The sequence below is a fragment of the Podospora anserina genome, chromosome 2 (genome assembly GCF_000226545.1).
Source record: "Podospora anserina S mat+ genomic DNA chromosome 2, supercontig 2".
NCBI lineage: Eukaryota > Fungi > Ascomycota > Sordariomycetes > Sordariales > Podosporaceae > Podospora > Podospora anserina.
In genome coordinates, this window is record NW_001914858.1 from 4,329,562 (window position 1) to 4,348,518 (window position 18,957).

The 18,957-nt window shown below is 52.2% G+C and overlaps 4 protein-coding genes across 4 annotated transcripts; 2 read left to right on the forward strand and 2 right to left on the reverse strand.

Moving 5' to 3' along the window:
- Positions 1-181: 181 nt before the first annotated feature.
- PODANS_2_12485 (uncharacterized protein) lies at positions 182-1,186 on the forward strand (the record flags this gene model as incomplete). The annotated part of the gene is made up of 1 exon (XM_001912030.1): positions 182-1,186. The coding sequence occupies one exon, from the start codon at positions 182-184 to the stop codon at positions 1,184-1,186; it is 1,005 nt and encodes a 334-aa protein (XP_001912065.1).
- Positions 1,187-2,387: 1,201 nt separating this feature from the next.
- PODANS_2_12490 (uncharacterized protein) lies at positions 2,388-5,775 on the reverse strand (the record flags this gene model as incomplete). The annotated part of the gene is made up of 4 exons (XM_001912031.1): positions 2,388-3,856; positions 3,917-4,922; positions 4,982-5,166; positions 5,757-5,775. 4 exons carry the CDS (start codon positions 5,773-5,775, stop codon positions 2,388-2,390), a joined length of 2,679 nt encoding a protein of 892 aa, XP_001912066.1.
- Positions 5,776-8,121: 2,346 nt separating this feature from the next.
- On the reverse strand, positions 8,122-10,661 carry PODANS_2_12500 (uncharacterized protein; the record flags this gene model as incomplete). The annotated part of the gene is made up of 7 exons (XM_001912032.1): positions 8,122-8,767; positions 8,824-9,656; positions 9,737-9,750; positions 9,814-10,199; positions 10,257-10,330; positions 10,396-10,529; positions 10,619-10,661. The coding sequence occupies 7 exons, from the start codon at positions 10,659-10,661 to the stop codon at positions 8,122-8,124; spliced, it is 2,130 nt and encodes a 709-aa protein (XP_001912067.1).
- A 2,642-nt stretch (positions 10,662-13,303) lies between these two features.
- On the forward strand, positions 13,304-18,335 carry PODANS_2_12510 (uncharacterized protein; the record flags this gene model as incomplete). Its single annotated transcript, XM_001912033.1, has 2 exons — positions 13,304-15,133; positions 15,195-18,335. 2 exons carry the CDS (start codon positions 13,304-13,306, stop codon positions 18,333-18,335), a joined length of 4,971 nt encoding a protein of 1,656 aa, XP_001912068.1.
- Between the last annotated feature and the right edge of the window lie 622 nt (positions 18,336-18,957).

Below are 18,957 nucleotides of genomic sequence, written 5' to 3' on the forward strand. Positions count from 1 at the left end.
ATTGGAGTCGGGGGGATGTATTATGCGGGCCGTTCATTCCCAGTTACCACGGCCCGCCCACCAACCACGTTGATCCATCCAGCACGTTGTTGATCCTTGCCCCGCGTGATCGACACCCTTGGGGCCCTCACATCCCTGTCCTCCGTTTGAAGCCGGGTCTCATTCCCTTACTGATTGGAGGATGCCGGCAAGGGAAAATCACCCGAGGTCTTCACCCCCATCTCCCCCTTTAAGCCAGCGCAAATCCGCGTTTGAGGTCATCCCCAAATGGAACCAACCACCCCCTTACCCCGGTTCCACCACCACCTACCCCCCCGGCTACAACTTCATCCTCTACCTCAAGATCCTCATAAACTGGTACAACACCTACCACCCAACCGGCCACCTGGGCACCTTCGGCTCAACAATCTGCTACCACATCTTTCACCCCACCAACCTCGCCCCCTTCCACCAAACCACCCTCCGTGAGCACTGGGCCACCCAACCCAGGGTATACACCTGCCCCTCCTGCCCCCTCCCCTACTCCTCCTGCCCACACCGGTGCTTCACCCCCCACGCGGGCAAGTTCTTTGGTCTATCCAACGACCCTACCATCCTCCTCGACGACCTGTTGACCTGCTTCGGACCGGAGAACCATGACCTCAACGACCACAACTGGGGGAAGATCCCGAGGATAGAGTTTCAGTCGCTGGAGCAGTACGAGATGTTTCTTTTGGGGGGTTTGTACACGATGGACAACAACCTGAAGAGGAATATGGAGACGCGGTTGTTTCAAATTCACGGTTTTTACGTCCATTTCGAAAAGATGGTGAGGGAGTTGGAAGGGGGGGTGGAGGGGTTGCTTGAGTTGTACAGGGGGGTTGTGGATTTGAGAAACGGGGAGGGGGAGGGGAGGATTTTGGGGGGCGTACTCGAGGAGATTAGACGGCGGGAAAAGGAGGAGGTGATGAGGAAGAAGAGGAGGTGGGGGGATAGGGGGAATATGGAGGAGGTGATGGTGGGTTGTGATGGGGTGTCTACCGTATCTTCTGGCAGCAGTGAGGGGTGTGTTGGCAGTGACAAGGCTGCTGACAATGATAAGCGTGATGGTGGGTTTCCTTCCCCGACAAAGAAACGCAAGTCGGTTGGGACGACGGATGATGAGGAGGATGAGGACGCCTTGGGGGGCCGATTGCTCAGAATATAACGCTCGCATGACGCAGGAGCTTTGCAGGCGGCTTGATGAGGAGAGCAACCAGGAGACCAAGAGGCGCCACGGCCTGACTGAATACGAGATGTGATTTTGGAGGGCTTGTCTTGGTTTTGATTGAAAAGCATTGGCTTTTGGAAGTTGGGGGACAGAAACGCTGTTGTTACTCGGGTATCTTGAACCGGATACCGCAGCTATGATACGATCTGGAGTTTGAAAAGGGACGGCGTCGTTTTTACCATCTTGAGTTGGAAACAAAACTGGTATATGGTTCCTATCGGAGTTTTACTTGGAGTAGAAGGACCCCAAAGGTTGGGCTGGGAAGGCAAATCTGTTTTTATTACCAACAGATACCCCTAGATTTGATATGGTATGGCAAGGAGCCAGGGAAAGGGACAGCGTTGTCATTTAACTTGGTTATTCGGGAACTGGGAGTGGTTTCTGGAAAGTGTTCGGTTTACTGTCGTTATGGACACACATATGAGACACGAAATCCAAAGAGAATGTTTCATTAACCCAACCCAACATGCTCACTGCATATGTGCGTGTATTGTACAAGTTTTGCCCGCCCTTCCTCATCATCATCACGATACCTGGCACTGCGAATTAGATCAACGCAGAAATGCTGAACTACGCCCTAAAAATAATCAAGACCTTCTTGTGGATAGTCAACAGGCCCTCAAAAATCGTTGATAAACTTCAAAAGATAGTTATTCGGTCTCAAAAGAGAGTTATTAAGCCTGAAAGGATAATTACGATGCCTTAAAAGAACATGATAGGTCTTGAAAAAATAGACTAAACGCCTGTTTTCTTCTTGAAAAGGCCCAGTAGAAATCATCTCTCTATATGATACATAGGTACACACATACAAGTCTAGTCGTGATGGGATATCTCTTAAAAGCAGAGCCATAGCAAGGACTACTCAAAACACAACCACACCTCCGCAAATAACTCGGATCAAAAATGATTATATAAACAGGCTAACATTCATCAAAACAAAACTCTCAAGAAATATCCCCCCATCTCCCAAGGAGATAGACTCCAAAAAAGCTTCAAAAAAACGCGTCAGAAAAAAAAACGCAACCAAGGTATCTCTAAACCGCCCACACCCGTGGTATCCATCCCCCCTCGTTTTTTCATCCCCTATGAAAGAGTTTCTCATGTCTTCGTTTCAAACAGATATTACCCTGGTATCACTTTAGACACCCCTAAACATCCTCACAATCAAGAACCACAACGCGCCAATAAACTTGAACGCACTCAAACCAGCCACACTCCACAACACCACCTGCAGGTAAATGTTGGCCTTGTGGGCCTTGGACTCCTCCTCGGTTCTCCCCGAATCGTCCTCCACAACTCTGTCCAGACCGCCCGTGCTCAGCACGACAGCGACCAGGGCAAAGTTCATCAACATCCAAATCAACACGACCACCGTCCTGACGCCTCTGTAGTAATCCATCTGCTTCTCCTCGAGCTGAGCCGGTGTTGGGGCCTTGACCTCCTTGACGGGCTTGCGGCTAAAGACTTGCATTTCCCTCTCGTACTGCGCGTTGAGATCGCCCTCATCAGGCAAATCAGTCTTACCCTGGCCGTCCTTGGTGCTGACTGTGGGCAAAGCATCCGGCTTGTCGTCACCCTTGGTACCCCACGAGATGTCGTGCGTGTTGCAAAAGGCGTACACGTTCAGGACGTTGGTGTAGGTGGGAGAGAGCAACATATACTGAATCAACGAGGTGAACATGTGCCAGGGGTCGAACATCATGAGCGAGGCGATGAACCAAAGACCGTACGTCGACAGAACCGAGATGATCAACGTGTAGAAGACCTGGTTCTTGAACAAAGAATCGATGCTGAAGTTGTTAACTTGCAGATCTTGAATGATGGCGTCAACGGCGATGTATACGGCTGCAAACATGAGATAGATGAAGATGATGGCCCAGAAAATAACCATGGCCATGTAATATCTCCCGGAACCAGCTGGCCTGTTGCCCATCGCCAAGACGAAGCATGTCATGAGCGATACGCCGTACAGCCAGAGGAACACCACACCCAAGATTTCGCCCACTTTACCCAATAGTTTTTCGTCTCCCAAGCTTGTCGTCAGGATCTTGAAAACCAAAAAGAAGTTGCCGATAGCGAACCAAGCGAAGATCATGTTGATGGTGTTGAAGATGAATTCGATAAAGAAGAAGAATTTGCGGAAAATAGAGTGATCGGACCGGAAGAACTGATGGAAGTGGACAATGGCGTAGATAGCAGCGAAGAAAGAACCGTTAAGCCAGCGACGACGCTGGAGAATCAACTCGGTAACCGTGTCTGGCACATCAGTCTCGCCCGTGGCCGACTTGACGTACTGAAGAATCCAGTGGCAGTTCCGCTTGGTGACAAGCTCGAAGCACAGAATACGATCTTCGGCGAGGTACATGTTGGCTGTGAAAATACCAGCATCACCGCCGTGCAGTTTCTCACCAGCAAAGTACTTCTCCAACGGCCCCTGACCGTTCTTGTCGTTTTGCAGCGCAACGTACCGGTAAGCCGAGAAGGCACCGGGCAAGACGGAAATGAAACCAAAGGCAGATTCGAGAGGCTTGTCCAATATGTTACTCATCTTGTACTCGAAGTTTTGCGTGGCCACCAGTGGGTTGATCAAATTCTTTCCACCCTTGCCTACAAGCGATGGTTAGCTACTTATCATGGGAAAGGCATGCGTAAATTGATAGAACCCACCTAGCATAGCCTTGATCTCGCCGCAGGCACCACCGCACATGGGCTCAAGGTCGAAAGCCTTCCAAAGCTGGTAAATCGAGCTGCCACCAGGCTTGGTACCAGCGTCGATCAACACGCAAATGTTGGGATCCAGCACCTTTCCGAAGGCGTCAAAGAACCAACGATGAGAGTTGATCTTCTTCTGGTTCTTTTCCTTGAGACAGAAAAGCATCTGAACGGGCTGCTGCTTGGGAATAAGCTGCACAACGTCGTTCTTGATGGCCATGCCGACCTGGGTGGTGTATTCGTAGATGTGTGCCGTGACGTCCTTATTGTTAACTTGCTGTTTGGCAATACCCTCTTGATACACGCCCATACCAGCGAGCAAAGCTCTCGTCCTTGGGTTAATCTTGGCACGACCGTCACTAACGACGCACACCACAATCTTCTTCCACGCATCCTTGCCCCAGGTCTTGCTCTCAGTCCGTTTGCACATGTACTCGACGTTCTTGAACACACCAATCATGGTACGCGCAAACAGAATTTCGTCTTCGTTGTACATGGTGACCACAATGAACAGCTCGGTATGTCTGGGCTTGCTGAAGAGCTTTTGGCGGAGGGTGAAGTTCTCGTTGTAGAAATCCGAAGGATCGCAGGTGGCAGCCGTATATCTCATGTGGGTGAACTCATCGCGCTCCCCGTGGGGAAGCTGGTTCAGCAGCTTTGGAGGAATTGGGCAATCAAGAACCAAGTTCCCGCGGTACAACAGAACCTGCTTGACCGTCTTCCACCTCTTGATCGCATTTTGACTTTTTGGCGCCTGCTGCTTGTCGTGATAGGGGTCGTTTTGCCCAACTTGCGAGTCGTTGTGCGTCAACATCGGCCGTCTGTCGTCCTCGGGGAAATATCCTCCACCCCCGTCATACCCCTGGCCCTGCATGGGCGTTGGCTCATATGGCTGGTTGTAGTAGGCATCGTGGTGTGCCTCCGGGTTCACCCCATACCCCCCCAAGTTGTCTACGGATTGCTATTCCACCAGAGTCAGTCTTCCGCCCTCAACATCCCCCCATTCCCAGAGATACTCACAGCGGTCTGCATTTGTAACGAATCACCAGGGCTAAATCTACCAGGACCAGCACTGGGCATATCCAAATGGGAGTGTCCGTAGGGCGCGTCGTCAAGTTGGTACCCAGATTGCATGGGATGGGCAGGAGAAGGGCTCCTGCGTGGGTTACGCGTCTCCATGGGATGGCTCTCGTAATAATCGTCGTCTGTACGTCCAGAAAGTTAGCCTTGATCCCCTTCCCCTGAGTAAACTTTCGCCCCTAGCGTAGGCCAGCTTTCCCACATATGCAGGCCAACGTAATACGGACCCTTAAGGTAGGTAGAATTAAGAATAAACCAAGCTACTGCGCCGCGAGACCTGACACAGCTTCCACTCGTGCAGTAGGTCGAATGCTGAGCTGAGTAGGAGGTATGGTAGGGGTGAAAAGCCGACTTGCACCAGGCAAGACAGAGGAGGACGAGAAACAATGATGCGGCTCGGACAGAGGCCGCGGGCCAGAAAAGGAGGAACGAGGCACCCAGAAAAACCGGCCACTTGGGCTTTGAAGGGGTAAAGAATGTGATGTGATGCTGGGATCGGCAAAGGTGTGGAGGAGCGAAAGGTACAAACGCGGAAGGGGTAGGGAGGAGGAAGGGAAACCCAGAGGATTAAGGTCGGGCCTGCCCTTGTAGAGCGACCCACCGCCACCTCGAATTCAGGGTCTCATGAGGATGGATCACAGGGAAATGTAAGACGAAGGGAAGTGTGGTTCTCATGACAACTGGATTGATGGTAACAAAAGAGTGTGTGACTTACTTAAACGATTATACGCCATGTTTGCTAATGTTGAGTCCCTTTTCGGGGGACTAGGACCTTATTTCTTTCCTGTCTACAAGTTGTAGATTTCTTTTATGTGTGGTATGTGGTGGTGGTGGAACAAGAAAAAAGGAGGTGGTTGTCGTCTGCTATCCCTCGGTTTCACAAGTTGCGCCCTCTGCTGGAATGTCGAACTTTCTTGCTTTCTCCTTGTTCCCCTCTCTCCCTTGAGCTGGCCGCAGCCTGGCGGTCACTATTGCTCGAACAGAAAAGGGTTGAATATTAGTTGGCCCTCTCCGGCCCTTTGCGCGGCGGCACCAAAAACGCGGCACGAACAGTCTCGCGGGTCGTCGTTCGTCTCGATTTCTTTCTCTAGCGGCGGGAAGGGTTGCGGTTCGGTGCGGATAAGTTACAGATGCGCGTTGCTCAGGCGGTCGGTCGGTCGAAGCGCTCACGACAGAATAGAGTTTCTGCTGCCAAGCGAGCAGCAGTGTTTGGGTGCTTTGGGCTCTGTTGCAAAGAGTAGCAACGGGATCTCCTGGCGAGTGGAATTCTTCTCAAAAAAAGGCGGGAGTCGCAGTTTCGTGAAGGTCAAGCCTTAATGGACAGCTGACAGGGGTCTCGAGGGGCAACTGACGGGGGAGGCTCAGCGAATGGACGCGAATGAAGGGGCGTTGCGTCCCAGGGAGATGCCCGGCAGAGCCACAAGCACTCCGCTGAACTGTCTTGCGTTTCAGCGCCTAACTTGGGAAGGTGTGACGTTGGGACCTGGGCGGGACTTGATAAGGCGCCTGCTGATTGGGTCAAGCGCACCGTTTAAGGGGTTGAAATGGAGGGGTGGAAAGCCTGTTTCTGTTTCTCTTGGACTGTGGGGTGCTTTTCTATCAACTATCCCAAAAGATCACCATCAACCTCACCTTGTAATCAAAATATCTTGAGATGGGCCGAGTTGTCCTTTGGCAGCCCAGGCTCCGCATTTGACAGAGATCACAGGCATTGCTTGGCCAGCCTCAGCTGAGCTGAGGGAACCCACGACTGAATCATTCACCCACATCCTCAACAAACACCAACAACAAGCAAGCAATCCGAGAGCCGCCCAGCGGCTGTGCAGCGCGGCAACCACAGAAACCGCCTCTTCCACACCTCACCCCTGCTCTGTTTTCATCAACCTGAAGATGCTGCCATGCACCCGCTGCGTTCCGCTCTCATTGCCGCTGCTGCACACCCCCAAAAGAAGCATCCAATTCGACGACCGGTCTTCACTCTGCGTTTGCGTTTCTGCAGTGCAACCATATGAATCCAACTTCAACCCCAACCCTCCAGCCTACCTATCGATCAAGATTGAGCTTGTGATACACTATAGCATCCATCCATCTTATCTTCATTTGATCACATAGTAGCAGTCAGGTCGACAATCATCAACCCGCCAGGCCAGGCCAGAACCCCAGACCCAACCTGGAACTTCCCACTCCTCTCTGCCTTTCCATCCTTTATCTTCACGTAAGAGTACACCTGACAACGGTCTCGACCATCCCAACGGTGACCCCCTTCTTTAACCTCCCAACCCGCAGGTCAGCCCGGTCCCCAGGTCTAGGAAAAATCCCATGCTATTTTTACATTTTAACTTTTCCTCGTCTCGCACTCTTTGACATTGTGGAGGAACCAAAAAATCGGGCCGTCTTGTCTGATGTCCTTGGGCCCCCCAATTGGAAACGGTTCCTTTTTTTTGCATTGCTAGCAAAAAGTCAATCCAGACTCGCCGCATTTCCTCGTCCATTCAGGTATCCCCATTAGTATAAGCCACTCGTGCCACGAACACAGTGGCAACCGTGACTATCAACATTAAGGCCAAGGCGTTTTAGCTTGACATTCTCCAACTCCAGAATTCGGTAGTGCGCAATAAATTCTGCAGAAAAAAAATGTCGAGATTGGAAACTACAACAACACCCTGCATTTTCTTAACCGCCAAGCATAGTGTTTCGAGCGTGTATTCGTACCCTCACCACGTAAGCCCTCCTTCAACGAATCCTAACTGGACAAAGCACCCGCTCCAATCCTCAGCCATTACATTTAGCTTCCCCGTGTTCAACTGTTCAACGGCTTGGATGCATACCGCACATTCGACCAATTCACATGGTGATCCCGCCGGCTCGGATTCGGTACGACTCCCTCGCCTGGTTTCATATATGCTGCCGAAATATGCTCGTCACAAATTCCAATTTCCTCCCACGTTTTGAATATTCACAATGACAAAAAATGAGCAACAATAATATTCCGTTTTGATAAACCCCTTGCCTGCTCTACATACTATAACTCAGTCATATTATCCCACTCAGCCAACCATTTTGAAGATTTCAGTTTGCTGCTAAGAAATCTCCTTCCCAAGCCTATTCAGCTCCTCGGTGATAAACTGCCCGGCATTAATCAGTTCACTTGCACCGTACAAAACTCTCTTCTTGACCTTATCACCGCTCGTGGCTCCTCTCGCAGCCCACTCCTGCAAGTTGCCATACTCATCCATGGACCCGCCGCCCACCATGAACACCAGCGCCTCCGAGAACCCCTGTCTCCGCTGTCCAAAGCTTGCCCCCATTCCAGGAGCGCCTCCAGGACCGCCGGGTAGCCCACCGGGTGCCCCGCCTTGAGTTGCCGCCCGGACCGGTTGTGGCATCGTCCCTCTTGCGTTTGCGCTCCGGGGATCAAAGTAGAGGTAGTGCTCCGTCTTGGCAATGGCCGATGAGCTGGCCGCCGAAGGGTCCATGATGGATTCGGTAATCTTGGTTACTGTAAGATCACGGTCCACGGGCAAGAAGTTCTTGATGCCGCCGAGGAGAGAGGCAACATTGGATGAAAGGGCGTTAGTCGGCACGCCAGTCTCCTTGAGTCTGTCAGTAAGACGGGTGGAGATCGCCGAGAAGCGGTTGAAAAGGTCCGAAGAGCCAGATTGCTGACCAGTTGATTGCTGGTTGCTGATGGTAGTGAGCTGTGTCATTTTGGTGGTTGCTCGGACTCTGTGTCTGAAGTTAGAAGCTTGCTACGTGTGATGATAAGATCGGGAACTCCTTACTGTCTGATGTAAGCCAGGCATGTCTTGTCACAACCAGCACCGACCAAGGCCTCTTCGAACTGTTGCCATTCCGGCCTGGACACGTCCTGCTCCGTGCTGAGGAACCAGATAATAAACAGACGGAGCTTGTCTGTTGGTTGACCCTTGTCGTCTGTTCTGATCATTTCCAAGATCTGGGCCTTGGTCTGCTTGGCCACCTCCTCTTCTAGCTGGAAATAGTTGTCCAGCTTGCGGTTTTGAATTTCCTGCAAAATAGCGGCAAGAATGTTCATGTGCATATCCAACGTGGCCTTGCGTTCTCGAAGCTCGGGAAGCAGCGTGATGGCTGCTTTGAGATGTTGCGCGCTGGCACTGGTATCATTTTGCAGATCTTCAAAGTCCGTGACACCAGTCTTCTTGGTGATGGCTTCTGCCTCTTCCTTGTACTTGGTGAGCTCGGCATCAATGTCTTCGGCCACCTGAGGGAATGGGAGGCAGGCATTCTTGGCCCAGAAAAAGTCATTGGCGGCCAAATCGTAGCTTTTCTTGGTTGTGCCTTTGGCGGGGTTGTTGGAGTCCACGGGGGTCTCGATCGTAATGCGATTCAGCTCAGACCTGAAGACGTCGAAACACAAGCTCTGGTAGGTCCAGGAGTGAGAAAGCATGGGGATCAAGTCCACGTTGCGATCAAGGATGATTAGTACAGGTCTTGACGTGGGTGTTCCCGCCGCCACGCCTGGTGTTCGTGATTGAGAAGAAAACAGGTTGTCTTTGGAGTTCAAAACGTGGTCCCGGAGCTTGCGGTCAAGTCTTTGAGCTATCACCTCAGCTGCAGCACCTTTTGGACAACGAATCTGTAAGAGCAAACGATTAGCATGCTTCCTCAGGCTTACAGTTGTTTTCTTGGCGGTAGACTTGGTGTTGGAGAACCTACAACTGGGATTACACCTGGAGAAACTACAGTTAGCCAACCAGCGCAATAACACCACATCAAGGTTGGTGAAAACATACCTAACGTCACCACAACACTAAACAACCCACTGACAATGCGATCTACTACACGATCCAGCTCTTCGTCGTTTGTCTTGGCACTGTTCAGGGCCCAGTATGTGTGTTGCTTTTGCATCCCTAGACTGAAGAGATCTGGTTCTGTGACGATAAAGTTGAGATACTGGTCGTAGATCTGTGCGATCTGTTCTGATGTTTCCGTGACAGCTGTTTGCGCAGCGAAGTCTTCCAACAGCGGCCGTGGGATCGAGGAGAGGAAGTTGACATAGACAGAGCTGTAGAGCCCATTCTTGAGGTCCCTCGTGATCGCCTCGAGGTTTGCGGGTGTGGGCTCGACGAGATATATCGCTGGTACATCGGGAATTTTGGCTCTGTTGGCTGAAATGTGCCTACACCAACAGTTAGCTACAGGTCGCCTTGGTTACTGGAAATGGTCCGCAACCCACATATGCATCGTCACACCCAGTGACCGCAGGTCCGACACTTGGAGTACTGGACTGATGACATCACGGCCAAGGTCCTGAAAGAGACAAAGCTGTTAGCCTCTTGCCAGAGTTATAAGCTTGAGGAGAGGTGCCAGCTTACGTCAAACACAAGGACCTTCCAGATAGGCGTTCCGTCCTTCAGTATAGGGGCCACGGGCAGGCCATTGGCATTGACTTCGTCGCCTTCGCTGAGCTCGAGAGCTTCATTTAAGTTGAGGATCTTTCTGATCGAGACTAAGTTGCACAGGGCAAGTCAGACATGATGGTCAAGTCGAGCGCAGCCAATGATTACAACAGTGACAGAAAAAGAGGAATGAGCATACGGATCTGCTTATCGCGAAGCGCATTGCCCCGCGCCGCCGCCATGATTGTGACCTCCAACCTGTTGATACTGTGTACTGTATTCCAAAGCTGCTGCTATCTCCCCTTTCCTGTCTTTTATTGGCTTCGGCCTCGAGTTCGAACGATTGGGACGGCGCAAGCTCCGCCTTCAAGCTGGCTGTGGGTGATGTGGATGTGCAGGGAGCTGTGCTATACTTGGTAGTCGTCGAGGATCAGCTGTGTTGTCTTGTTCTTGGTGAAGTGTAATCGCAGTTCATTCCTTTGCTAGGTTTACATGCTCAGGTGTTAGTGTCGGCGTCGGCCACATGTTCGAAGATTGCCCCCACAATGAATTTCATGGACACCTTTACGTCCACTCTTGGAACTTGGGGGCCACTGTCATAAGGCAGTACCGTACCTGCCTGCCTGGAGCACTGCAGTTCGGTGACGGTCCGGCTATGGGGAAGATACAGTTGCCAGTCTTCTGCAGCCAGGTGCCGCCTCGGTGAGATGGTGACCGATTGAGGGGGTCGATCCGATTTAGATTGGCTGACAAGGTCTTCCCGCCACATGCACGGACCAGCCGCCAGCCAGCCAGCCACGCCCAGCCCTTTAATGGCACCGGCAGCTGGCTTTGCGCGACGCAGAGCCAACTTTTCTCTTTCAACGACATCCCGTGGCTCTGTTCCCAAAACCTCTTCTCAACCCAAACGGAAATCCCCAACAATTCTCCTAACTGCCTTACTGGGTGTTGCGCGCTCAAGTCACGGCTTTTTCATACTCACTCCTCCATTCCAGCCCACTCGTATAGGCAATTCTGGGCCTGGACAGAGATTTGGAGCGTTGTTTAATTTCGGCGCCCGTCGATTCGTTCTCACTTCTTCATCACACTACAGACGCGTCGGCCTGCTTTTTAATCATTTGAAATTAGTCCAGCCCTGGGTTTTCTGTCTAGATATACGCGGAAAATGTTGTAAGGCGCCGGGCAGGCTCTGCTAACGAGACGTACGTCGCCTGCGAAAGGACGGTGGTGATGACGTGTCTCTGCCACACAACACCGCGGAAGGGATTCGTGTTGCAAACACTGCTGGACACACAAGACACAGCTACAACAAAGGGTATGCATAAACTCATCCGTCCCCCCAAAATTCCACAAGAAGACTTGAGCAAGCAGTTGGATGTTGTATCTCCCTTATCGGCCATGAAAGAATACCTGGAAGTGCCTGTTCAATCACGCAGTCTTGATTCCGCAGCCGGCGATCTGCAGTGCGGACTCCGAAGGACTTGCGAAGAGCGACGGCAGCCAACGTGGAGCGGTGGCTACAGAGGAGGGCCGTTATCTGACTGCAAGTAACACTTAAACTCCTGTCATGGGACCAAGTGCAGAACACGCGATGGAGAGCAACCACAGCAGCAGAGAGAGCAGACGGGACAGCCACTGGCAATAATTCAATGTCACAGTCGTCGGCCCATCCATCCCTGGTTAATTGTCCCATGCACAAATCCAGATCTTCTCTGGCTTGCAGAAGAGCAGAAGCACCTGACGGCCGAGCTGCTGCGGGGCATCCTGAGGTGCGCTGCGCTCCCGGCCTTCTGGCTTCTGGGAGAGGGGCACTTTCAGGGGGGTCCCCGCCCAGCCCACCTCACACCCACACACACCTACAGACACACACACAACACACACCATGGAATCATCTCTTCCCCTTGAGATCGGACTGATGAATGATGGCCACCAGAAAATGGGAGGAATCTGTTCTGCAAGACACTGCCTGTCTGAAATGCAGTCCATCCATCAAGGACATCATCTTCCGGTTTGCCCGGTTGGTTCCAGCCATTGGGAAAATTAAGCCCTGGGCGCAAATAGTTACCCGGCATTCCAAGATCAGTCACTCCTCAACACACCACAGCACCACGGCCCGGACAGAGAGGCCAGCATCGACGTCGCGGAACCACTGCCCGACACACTGGACACAGACAGGCCGGTCTCGAGAATCAGCTTAGCGACCCTCGGTTGCGACTGCGATAAAATGACTATTGAATCAACACAGAACCGTCTCTGAGTCTCTCATGATACCGTGTTGTCCCTCGCCTTCTCTCGCTGTGGTCTGCTGGCTGCTGGCTGCTGGCTGCTGGTGTGGTGGTGGTGGTGTTGTTCTCTGGTGTTGCAGGCTGCTCTCTGCTCTTCCTGGGTTGGATGGTGGCTCTCTTGGCTCGGAGGATGGAGATACTCTCCAGTCGTTGGCTGCTTTTTGCTCACGTCGCACAATGGCGCATTGTTTTTTTGCCGGGATCTTGTTGGTGCTGCAGGTTGACTGACACTTTTCCGCTTTAGACACATCGCACTAGTCCGAATTCAGAAACGCCCCACACACAACTCGCTGCATGCACTTAACCGATTTGTGAACCTCTCCTTTCGTTCGTTTTGTTGCAAAATACCCGATTTCACGAATCCCGATTCTTCTATCCAAGTGCTTCACTTCCACCATCACCAGTTGTCCAACTACCGATATTACGACTGAGGTTTCAAAGAGTTTGAACGACTTTTTTTTCGATCGAAGCCGATATCACTATTGTTGGTGGCTATTTCACGATTTTCGCCAAGTCCCACCTGTCAAAATTGTTTAGTTGCATATAGGTTGCCGAGTCACGTGGCACCCCTTTTTGCCTCGCCAACCTGAAGGAGGACCATGGACCAAAGCCATGGCCACGACAGTGGCATGCCGGACTGGGACCCCAATGCCTTTATATCTAATGACACATGGGATCATCAGTTCATGAACCCGAATTTGGGCTTTGATCAACCTAACGGAGGCGACCACAGCTTCCAGAACACAGAGTACCTCGGTTCGGCACCAATACACCCGCAGCTCTCTGGTGCTGCTGAGTTTCGGGATTTTGATCCGTATCTATCACAACACAACCCTGGCAACTTGTGGTCGAACTCCAGTCAGACGGAAGCCCAGTATGGACAGGATTCAGCGATCGACCCCTCGTTCTATCAAGAACAACATCAGCATCATGCAAGAGAGCCAAACCCGACCACCAACAGCCGGTTCGCCCTCAACGTTCCCCAAAACAATGACTTTGGCTCTCATCTGCATACCCCGAACAACCAGGAGGCGACTCACAGCCTTCTTAATACACCCGAACCCACACAGAATGCCTATGCTCAGAATTCCATGCCCCAATGGCATAATCAGGTAGCTGCAAGTTATGCCCCTGGCCACCAGTATGAGAACCCACTTGCTGTATCTCAGGCGGCAACTCTCACTCCGCCAGTTCAAAACGGCTCCCCTTCTCCGTTTGGCTCTGCCCGCAACACCGCTGCGCAATATCAGCCAGAGGTACCGCCGGTACACCGCCAACATCAGCAACACCACCCTCAGATTCAACAGCAACATCAAGCTGTCAATGCTAGGTCTGTTCATCCTCAGTTTGCTGCGGGCATTAATGGGCAACCACAACAGCAGCAGCAGCATATGCCTGTTAGCCAGCTGCCCATGTCCGGTGTTGGCAGCCCCCATGTATCACCCCAGCCACAGCCTGCCCAGAAAGCCATGGGACATCAACTGGCGCAACAAGCCCCGCGCTCCCAGCAAATGCCACAACAGATGGCCCAACATCTGTCTCCACAAGTACCGCACCAGCTATCGCCACATGTATCACAACCCCAGCAGGTGCCTCAGCAAGCGGTCCAACAAAATCCATTCCCCAAGCAAATCGAGCGCGCTCAGCAGCATCAAAGCGCCTCCGTTCAATCTCCTCAGTCTGTTCCTGCTCAGCAGCCGATAAGTCAGCCTATCATCAGTCACTCACCACAGCCTCAACAGGGTTTGCCTCATCACCAGTTGCAGCAGCAGCAGCAACATCAGTTCGTAGTGCAACAAGCGGCGTCTCCTCAGGGTCAAAAGCGGCCGTCCGATGCCCAACTTGTGTCTGCCATTGCAGCCAAAAAGGCCAGAATAGTATCTGCGGGACCAGCCATCTCGAACTCGCCCTTGCCAGTGCAGTCCCAGCCAGTGTTGTTCCAACTACCAGTGCCGGTGCAACAACGACCGCGCAATCTTGAGCCTGCTCCGCCGGTTTACACCATCAACTTTGAAGACACCAAGCTTCTGGAGTCTGTTCGGGATCAAGATACGCTTAGGTTCCCTGGTGTTCCTAATATCGTGATCGGCGCGGAGCCGGTTAAGCTGAAGAAGAGCCCTCCAACAAAACGATATGTGACCCTCACTGCGAGACCTGGAAAGGCACCTCTCTTCCCTGAGATTGCTCGCGGCTGGATCATGGCTGAGAGTTTGGCTAACCACAACGAAGCCTACAAGAATGCAAAGACTGACGAGGAACGGTATCAGGCCGATACTCGACTTGATGTGGAGATGGCTAGGGCGGGCTGTGAAATGCCGGTGGAATGGATGAAGAAAGTGCTCAAAGAGCATTTGGGGCCTAGGGTAAGGAAACCCTGTGTTAATCTGTTTTTCTCTATCGTTTGGACTGTGCTGACCTCAATATTTTGCGTAGGCTGCTCTTCCAGCTCCGCCACCCGAGCCAAAAAAGACGCTTATCAACGCAACTGAGAAAGTTCGGCTTCACCCTGCTCATCTGGTGAACAAGGGCTTGTTCGAAAAGGTCAATAACGAGTATTATCTATATGTGCTTGAAATTGCGTCTTCGTTGAGAGATGTACTCGCTCGGCTCAAGAACCCCAACCAATCTGAGCCCAGAGAGACCAGAGATCCAGCAGAGCTGAAGCTGAGGCTCGAGCAGGCAATTGTGGCGGGGATCACATACGGCCATGATCAGGTGTTGGCAGAGTTGATCGTTGGGACTATCCCTGGGACTGCTGAGAAGAAGCAACCAGTGAAGAAGCAACATTTGGCAGTGGTGTTGTGCAACTTGGTCATCAAGTTTTACAACGCCGGTGAACTAAACTCGTCGCTGACCAAGGCAATCTTGAAGCTCTTCACCAGGTTCACAACCATGACAATGAAGCTGCTGACCCTGGTAAAGATGAAGCAGATCAAAGGCGTGGTGGGGAAGAAGGGCGACGACGAGACAAAAGCACTGGTTGCTCGCATTTTCGAAATCGGAGAGAGCAACCCAAGTGAATCAAGCGACAGCGAGAGCGACGCCGACTCTGACGCGCGAGAACCTAGTGGAAAAGTTAGTGGGGCGTCAAAGCAGAAGGACAGCAAGAAACTGTCCAAGGAGGGCTCAGCTTCAACCAGCTCCAAGTCAACAAACGCAATTTCTGGCAGCGACTCCAAAAAGTTGCCTCCCACAACGTTAGCTTCCAAAATGGCTAAACCCAACAGCGACACCAAAAAATTGCCTGCAACCTCAGCGTCCAAGACGATGGCGCCTAATAATAGTGAGGTGAAGAAGAAGGTATTATCGTCAGCCTCGCTGCCTGCTGGACTCAAACGTTCGCGTGAAGATGATGCTGCTGGCGAGTCGCGCTCTTCTAAGAAGGCGGCGACTGAAAGTAGCACTTCCTCCGCTGCTGGCATAAAACCTCCGCCGTCATTGTTGTCTGGTAGTAAACTGCCTGCTGCCAGCAAGGCTGCCGCCGCCAAACCTGCCACCACTGGTGCTTCGTCTACAACAGCAACAAGCTCCCAACCTAAAGCCCGGTCTGCCCTCCTGCTTCCTGGAAAAACCCGCCCACTCACAAAGCCCGCACCCACCAAGCCTGAGCCTCCCAAGCCCATTGTCAAGCCTGTCGAGTCCAAGGCTCCAGTGGCAAAGGTTACCAAGCCTAGAGCTACCGAGACTCCCAAGGAGAGCTCGTCATCTAAATCTGCCTTCTCTGCTTTGATGGATGAAATTCACCAGCCCAAGAAGGTCAACACGCCAGTTCTGCCCACCAAGGCCACTCCAGAGGTTCCGTTGAACGAGACTCCTGAGGAGCGCAAGCGTCGTCTGCGGAAGGAAGAGCGACGTGCACTGAGACTCAAGGTTACTTTCAAGCCTGGCGATAGTCTGGTACAGATCCGCGAGTTTGCTCGTGAGCCCGAGGAAATCGAGAACAGTGCCAAGATGGCCGGTGGCGCCAACAAGTACGACGAAGCCGAGAGCTTCCGTAAGGTCAACAGCAAACTCGGCATCAGAGCCCACGAAATCGAGGACCGCGACTGGGAGACACCCGTTACTATTGACTTTTCCCACATCCCTGCCGACAAACGTACCGAAACTTTTGAGACTCGCGGTGGGCTTAAGACCTTTGAGACGGACGAGCAGCGCTTCATTGCTGAGCATGACCGCAACGAGTTGGTCGTGATTTACAACCACCTCAACGACATACCTCCCACCCCACGTTCGCCACAATACGAGCCCAGCCTTAGCAGTTCCGGTTCCGAATTGCGCTTGCCTCTCGACACTCCTAACTACGACGAGATCAGAGTGCGCGCTGATGAGTGCAGAAAGTTCGGCACCCGCCAAGCCTCCCGCTTTGCGCAAGGCCGCCTCGAAAGCAAGACACAAGCTGAGAGAGTGCAGGCAAAAGCCAAGTCGGTCCAACAAGATCCCAATACATTCTACAGCCCGACAACTGCTGTTAGTCGCGATCAAGGGACCTACGAGGTTATTGTTTCGGATCGCCTCAAGAATTGGAGAGATCCCAACCCGCTTCCGGCTCCTGATCCAACCAAGACTTCAGAGGAAAGACTCGACGCCGTACTTAAGGCTTTGGATATGCTAGTGAGAATCAACGTTGCTTCTGTGTCTGCTCGGAGAGCGCAAGTGACATCAGTCGCCCCTGCTCAAGCTAGTGCTCCTATGAGTGTGATTCCAGCGCAGGTTGCGGTGTCTGCGCAGCCTTCAGCCCCAACGCCAGCAACTGCTCCTTCACAAACCGCAGCTGCTGCTCCCGATTATTCTGCGCAATGGGCTCAGTACTATCAACAGCAAGCTCAGCAACAGGCTTGGTACAATCAGCAACAACAAGGCTCGGCACAGGCACCGGCATTTGCTGCTCCCCAAGCTCAACAGCAGGCGCCTGATGTCGCTGCCCTTCTCGCTCAGCTAGGCGGTCAAGCTGCTGCTTCTCAGCCAGCAGTTCAACCCCAAAACGCCCAGCTCCAGGCTGTTGTCGCCGCACTCGCTGGTAGCAACCAAGCCCAGGGCCCCGAACTCCAGGCCATCATGGCTGCGCTCGCCGGAAACAACCAGCCTCAAAATGCTCAGTATGTCGCCAATCTAATGGAGTGGGCGCAGAGTCAATCTGGCGCCGCGAAGCCGACTTCAACAGCAGCCCCGACTGCCGCCTACAGTGCTGCCGCCCATCCTGCCTACCAAGCTCAGTCGAACTACGGTCAGCAGCAGCAGCAGCACCAGGGCGGCTATGAGTCCCGCTCCTACAATCAGTCCAACCAAAGCCGTCCCGGCAACGACTTCTCCGCCTCCATGTACGACGACGAGGGATACGTCCCTCCTGCGAACAACAACACTGGTGGCGGCAACTACGGCCGTGATCGTGATTGGGATAGTAATCGGGATGGTCCTGGCGGCGGCGGCGGTGGTGGCGGTGGTCGCCGTAACAAGAAGCACAAGAAGCACGGCGGTGGTCATCACGATAGGGACAGGGATAACAACAACAAGGACGACGTCCCTGAGCACCTCCGTAATATCAACACCCGGCTTATCGGCACGAAGCAATGCGCATTTTATGCCAAGGGGACCTGCGCTAAAGGGGACAAGTGCACTTTTAGGCACGATTAATGGGGACAAGAACATTGTTCCAACATAATTCTTTCCTCTGTTATCGGTTTTATTGAGAAGCGGTGTCTTGGCATGGGCATTGCATTTTTGCATTATCAACGACGACGAAAACTTTTACACGGTTTTTTCTGCTTCCATTGGGGCAGTTGCTATTATCATAAAACTTCAGCGAAGTATTGCATTTTCGGCGCCAGAGAAGGGGGATGCGTAATATGGTTCAGTGGGAAGGGGTTTCATACTTGTGACTGGGAGGGCATTGTGAGCAATTGTATTTATATGGGGTGGGGAACGGAGAGAGAGAAAGCGGAAAAGGAGGGTGGATTTTAGGTACACTAGGTTTACCTTACAGTATTTTAATCCATGAGTGATTACATTACTTTGCTTGTTTTATTTTCTCGTGCTGACACGTTGCGACATTTGAGAGATTGTTACCATTTCTCTATTTTATTTTCGGAGCATCTCACAACAATTTCTGAGAGTTATGATCAGATTCTATAATCAAACCAAACGACTTCATGCTGTGACCTCTGTTTCCACTACACCAGGCTTCCAGTCCCCCCAAGCTAAATATGTGCAATGATGAGTACCAACAGACAGACTCATTGATATCAATAAATGCCAG